At 34.8% G+C, this 6051-nt stretch overlaps 1 protein-coding gene across 1 annotated transcript; it reads right to left on the bottom strand.

Moving 5' to 3' along the window:
- Positions 1–1634: 1634 nt before the first annotated feature.
- On the bottom strand, positions 1635–3937 carry LOC132161707 (UDP-glycosyltransferase 83A1-like). The gene is made up of 3 exons (XM_059571882.1): positions 3436–3937; positions 2774–3355; positions 1635–2149 (listed from the first exon to the last, which is right to left on the bottom strand). The coding sequence occupies exons 1-3, from the start codon at positions 3857–3859 to the stop codon at positions 1866–1868; spliced, it is 1290 nt and encodes a 429-aa protein (XP_059427865.1). The 5' UTR covers positions 3860–3937; the 3' UTR covers positions 1635–1865.
- Between the last annotated feature and the right edge of the window lie 2114 nt (positions 3938–6051).

The following is a 6051-nucleotide window of genomic DNA, read 5'->3' on the forward strand; positions in this document are numbered from 1 at the left end:
GGGATCGATATGTATTGAGGGAGAGGGGAGAGGCTAGGGATCGGAAAATATATATTGAGGGAGAAATTAAGTACCAAGGCGGGAGCTGAGGACTCAGAGGGAAAATTAAGTTCCCGCTCGCAAAAACAAAAAATATAAATATATTAAAATTACAAAAACTTATAAATTTATTTATAAAAATAAAAAGTAAATACTAAAAACTAAAAAAAAAAAAAAAATTAAAAGAGACTTAAACTAAAAAATATATAAATGCAAAATCACTTAATGTTGTTGTCTAGATTAAAAATTCATCTATGTGATATAAAAACAAAAATAATACTAATTCAGAAATTATCAGGATAATAATTTAATTCATGTAATCAAATTCCGTCAAAATAGTTAACGGATTCCATTAGTGTATCACGTCATCACCAATATAATGAAGATACATGTCATTCTCATTTAAAAGTAAATAAATATATTAAATATATAAATTATTTTTAATATTAGAAAAAAAAATGAGGGCGGGGGAGGGGCTGGTGCACGGCCACCCCCATGGCGTAGGGGTGGCTCACGGGCCACCCCCAGCCAAATCTGGGAGTGGCCCAACAGCCACCCCACTTGCGGGGTGTTACGCAAGCCACCCCAGGGTGGCCAGGGGTGGCCGCGCGCCACCCCAGTGGGTCATGGGTGGCAGCAAGCCACTGGGGTGGCTCCTTGGCCACCTCGTCCCCCAAAGGGGGTGGCTACCAACCAGCAACCAACCCATATTTTTTAAAAAAAATAAATTAATTTGTAAATTTTAGGGATAATTATCATTTCGCCCCAATGAACTACGACCACTTGATTAACACTTACCTCATAAATCAGTTCAGAAATAGGAGTTTTATTTGTAATAATTATAAATCATCTAGGAATCATTCTAATTAAGGATTGGATTAAGAGCCCTTATTTGATTTCTCTTTAGAATTTCTTAGTAAGATTGGACTTTAGGCTAATCTTCACTCACCCAATCAGAGACGGATTTAGGGGGCGACCGGCAATGGCTTTGGTCCCCCCAAATTACAAGAAAAAAAAAATTAAGGCAAAAAAAGAAAAGAAAATTAAACTAAAAAAATAATAATTTAAGGTATTTTTTGCTAATTGATCCCTCTCCAAAAAAATTTTGGCCCTGAGTCTCGCCCAAATTTATAGCTGGCTCTGTCCCTACACCCAATTCATGTTTCTCTGTTGGCATTCTCTTCTGGGCCTGAAAAGTTTTGTGTGGGACAAATCGGCTTTCCATGAATCCAAGCCCATATCCTCCCCTTAGGCCAGAAAAGTTTTTAATAGGGTGCACTAAAATGAAAGAAAAAAGTCCACTGACCATTCAATTGACTTTGAGTCTCTGCAGAGAGTGATAGAAAGAGCTGGTGGGGAGGAAGTTGTAATTCTTGGTTAGATTGTTGTCTTTATGATTCATTACGCCACGCTGCATCAATATTTCTATAGTTTTCATTGCATTTTGCCTAAAAAAACCTAAATTCAAAAGGTCTTTTGATGCAATGCAATATAATAGGTCGCAAAGGAAACAAACACAAGAATCACAACTATTTCTAAAATTTTAAAAAAAAAAAAATTCAAAAACTTGAGGCAAACTAGAAAATTGCTGCCAGTATTAGAAGTCATGACCCTTCGAATCGTTCACTTCTTGGGACATGCATTTTTATATGTAGAATTTGTGAAAATACAAATATATAATTGTACTTTTAAAGCTTAGATTCATATAATTGTAGATTATATATATATATTCAAGTTTTATTCATTTCCTGATTTATTATTACCCACGGGTGAGGAAATTGATCACCGACTAAATTACTAGCAATTAGTAGAAAGAGCTGGCATCTCTATTCCTTGATCCATTTGATGAAGTTGTTGCAATTCTTTGAAGACTGGCCACCTTCTGCCCTACTTTTCAATATGATTTCTTTAATCTCTTGCGCTCTTGCTCTTATAGTTTCATTGCTAAGCAGTTGCTCCACCTTCCTCGCCACTTCTTCCCGCAATACGATGCCGTTTTCAGCGAGCTCAAAACCCAGTCCAACCTTCCACTCATCACAAATATAGCTCTTGTCGAGGAATTGGTCAACTAATTGAGGCCAGCACAAAAAAGGCACGCCATTGCTTATACCTAGTAAGAATATAAATTAAATTATTTAATTCATTTATTTTTATTAATTTAATTTTTTTTTAGATAAATAGTAAATTAATATGGTATCAGAACAAAGTATTCAGTTCAAACCGTATCGTTTCAACTTTTTCTTAATCATACTTTCATAGTTTAAAATTTTGCAATATTTAGTCGCTAAATTTAAAACTTTGCACCGTCATCCGTCCGTTAGAATTTTTTGTTGAATCCTAACTAAGGACGTGAAAATTCTCTAAATACCCTTTTTTGCAATTTTCTTTTTTTTAAAAAAAATAATAATAATAATTATTTAACTAGGATAATCTAAAAAATAAATAAAATTATAAGAGTATAAGGGACATTTCACTCTTTTACAATCGGATTTAACCTCAAATCAAACAGTACGACATTGTAAAGCTCAAAACTTGGCAACTCGACATTGCAAATTTTTAAACTTTAAAAGTATAATCGATAGAATTTTGAAACATAATGAGCATATATAAGTGAAATTTTAAGCCCGGCCCATAACGTAAGGAAATGTATTATAATATAAATTAACTAATTAAATTAATGTCTTTTATAAACTTAAGCTTTTAAAATAAATGAAAATTGTTAAATTGAAAATACCTTCTGTGACAGAACTCCAGCCGCAGTGGCTAAGAAAACAAGCAACGGCGGGGTGAGCTAAGACCTTCGTTTGAGGTGCCCAATCGACAATCTTCGTAGAAGCTCCTTGAGATTCATCTGGAAATGCATTCTTGGCCCTGTCGATGTTTCTTTGATCCACCACCCAAAGGAAAGGCCTATTGATGAGCTTAAGTCCAAGAGCCAGTTCTTGGAATTGGCTAGCGTCCAAAGCTGCGTAGCTACCGAAGGAAATATATACGACCGAGCGAGTTGCTTGTTGATCGAGCCAGTTGAGGCAAGACGAGTCATGTCGCCGGAATTGCCCAGCTTGGTCGTTTCCCAGCACCGGACCAATGGGCAGGAGATTCGGAAACAGAGCAAATGTTGCAGGCTCAAGCTCGTAAGCTGTGTTACAAAGCGACCAATCTGCTACTTTGCAAGCTTCCGTGCTTCGCGCGATGTAATGAAATAAATCCTTCTGAGCGGTCGGGTCGGGTATCTTGGCCCATGGAAGATGTATCATTTCGAAGGCGGGAATGCCCGGCGACAGATGAATCAGCTCTACTTTTCCGGTTGAGAATCCTTTGCAAGGCGAAAGAAATTAATGACATATTATCATGAAAAATAAATCATACATATTTCAGAATTTAGCAAATATTTACCATCATCATCTAGAATCCCATCATCAATTAGCGTTGGGACGCTCCATACCGAGGCGAGACAAGCGGCGGCGGTAGGCCAATAGATGGCGGCTCTAATTCCCATCTTTTTGGCGACTTCCACGGCCCAACCCATCGACCCATCGGCCAGAATACATGTAATGTTGTTGTTATCGTCGGCGCCGTTTGATGCGTCAATACCTCGTATGAGCTCCTCGAGCCTTGCTGGCATGGTGCGCAAGTAGGCTTCCAGTCTCTTGCCCAGATCGTTTCTTTCATCGTCGCTTTCCAAGCCATCTGGGATAGACACGAGATTGATGTTCGAATCCAAGAGGCTGCCCTCGTCGCCGTCGGGCATTGCACTCACCACACGCTTGTGAATGATCTCCGTGTTTACATACGTGATTTTGAGGCCATGTTTTGCCATTTCTCGAGAGAAACGCAGAAGGGAGTTCACGTGGCTTTGTGTTGGAAATGGTAGCACCAGAACATGGCCGGTGCCGGCGGCCATGTCTCTCGTTTGGTATGAGCCTTTTGAATTCCTTGCGAATATTTATAGGGTTGTCATAAGAGAGTAATTCAAATGGTTGCAACTAACTTTTCAGCCCTTAAAAGCGTGTTTGGTATTGTATTTGAAAAATAGAGCTTTTAAGTAAAAAAAAGTTATAATTTTTTGGCGAAAACTTCATTTTTAAGCTTTTGCCAAAAGTACGTTTTAGCCCCTTTTTTTTTTTGACTTTTTTGACCCTTAAAATCACTTTCAATTTTTTTTACCAAACGGTTACTTTTTTCTTCAAATGGACTTTTTAAGTGTTAAACACACTTTTAATCCCCTCATACGCACACCTATTTAGGCCACTAAAAGCAATATTTTTCAAACACAATGTCAAACATGTTCTTAGAGTACCACAATTTTTTTACAAACTTATATGACGGTCCATAATTGATAAATTAATTAGGGAAAAAAAAAAAAAAGAAGAAGAAGAATTTCCCTTAATTATCTTGCTTTGAGGGAAAAAAAAAAAAAAAAAAAAAATTGCTGCTGGAATGGGGTTAGTTTGTGGCGATGGCTTCTATCTTGTGTTGGTTATGACTTGCCTTTCACAAGTCAAAGGTGGCCATAAATCCTTGAAGGAGAAAAATTGGCATGCTATACTTTTCTACATTTGGTACGTAAGCCGTAAGTAATTACGGCTATTTGTCTCTTTTTAGTTTGTTATCATGAATGGTTAGGATTGACATGAATTATAATATGTTAGGATTAGTTAACATGCATATATATGTGAAAAATCTTCATCCTTTACGTTTTTTTTGGTAGAAATCATATAATTAAGTAATGTACTTACATAAATTTCCAAGATTACTTGTAGCCCTCCTAGCTAGTCTATTTGCTTCCTATTAATTCTACATTTGGTAAGTAAGCCGTCCTACCTTTTAGCTTGTCCAATTTTTTGAGTAGATGCATGAAGATTCAACTCACTGTGATTATGGGTGTTTGACTCTTTTTTGGTTTACTATCATGGATGGTTAGGAAGAGGATCCTCTCAATTTCAAATGAACTCGATAATATCCAGTTAGTTATAGTGAAATGGGTATTTTTGCCTTTTTATTTTTTGAGTAGACAAAAATACTCATCCACTATAATTAACTGAAGATTATCTAGTTCAAATGAAATAGAGAGGATCCTAATTCGAATGGTTAGGATTAGTCATTGGGATGAATTAAGAGCTATCATTAATATCACTAGCCTTTTAGGGTTCTATATTATTAATCTACATAAAAATTAAAAAAAAATTAAAAATTAGGGTAATTACCTTTTTTCCCATGAACTACCACGCTATGTCGATATACCCCCATGAACTACCACATTTACTACCCGACCACATCAAATTACCATTTACTTCCCAAAAATCCCATTCTGTTAGTCAACCGCGTTAAAAAACTTGAAATGACCCAAATAACCTAACTTTTTAAACAAAAATTACATATAATACCCTTAAAATTAAAATATATATATATATATATATATATATATATATATATATATATATATATATATATAATGTATCAATACCCAGTTTCAATAAAAAATAAAATTAAAAACCAATAAAATTAAAACAAAAAATATAAATATATTAAAATATATAAAAATAAAAAAATAAAAATAAAAAATAAAAAATAAAAAAAAAAACTTAAAAATTAATTTAAAAAAATAAAAGGTGAATATAAACAAAAAATAAATAAATAAATAAAAAAAAACTAAAAAACAGTTAAAAATGACTTAAACTAAAAAATATATAAATGCAAAATCAGTCGATATGGTTGTGATAAATTCAAAATTCATCTGTGTAACATAAAAAAATAATGATAATAATTCAAAGATTATGAGGATAAGCCAAAATAACAATTTAATCCATGTAATCAAATTCCGTCAAAATACTTGAGTATTACGTCATCACCAATAGAATGATTATACGTGTTATTCTTAATTAAAAATAAATAAATATATTAAAAAAAAAATTTAGGGGGTTGCTGCCAACCGATAGCCACCCCATTGGTAGAGGAGGTGGCTAGTGAGCCACCCCCAGCCACCTTTGGGCCACCCTTGATCTGGATGGG

Source organism: Corylus avellana, chromosome ca9 (assembly GCF_901000735.1).
Source record: "Corylus avellana chromosome ca9, CavTom2PMs-1.0".
In the NCBI taxonomy this organism is placed as follows: domain Eukaryota; kingdom Viridiplantae; phylum Streptophyta; class Magnoliopsida; order Fagales; family Betulaceae; genus Corylus; species Corylus avellana.

Bases quoted from the DNA above. Each gene is read 5' to 3' on its own strand.
- LOC132161707 (XM_059571882.1), bottom strand. From the start codon at position 3,859: ATGGCAAAACATGGCCTCAAAATCACGTATGTAAACACGGAGATCATT. The intron at 3,356-3,435 runs GTAAATATTTGC...CGCCTTGCAAAG, and splicing joins TGGGATTCTAGATGATGATG to GATTCTCAACCGGAAAAGTA. The intron at 2,150-2,773 runs GTATTTTCAATT...TATTCTTACTAG, and splicing joins CTGGAGTTCTGTCACAGAAG to GTATAAGCAATGGCGTGCCT.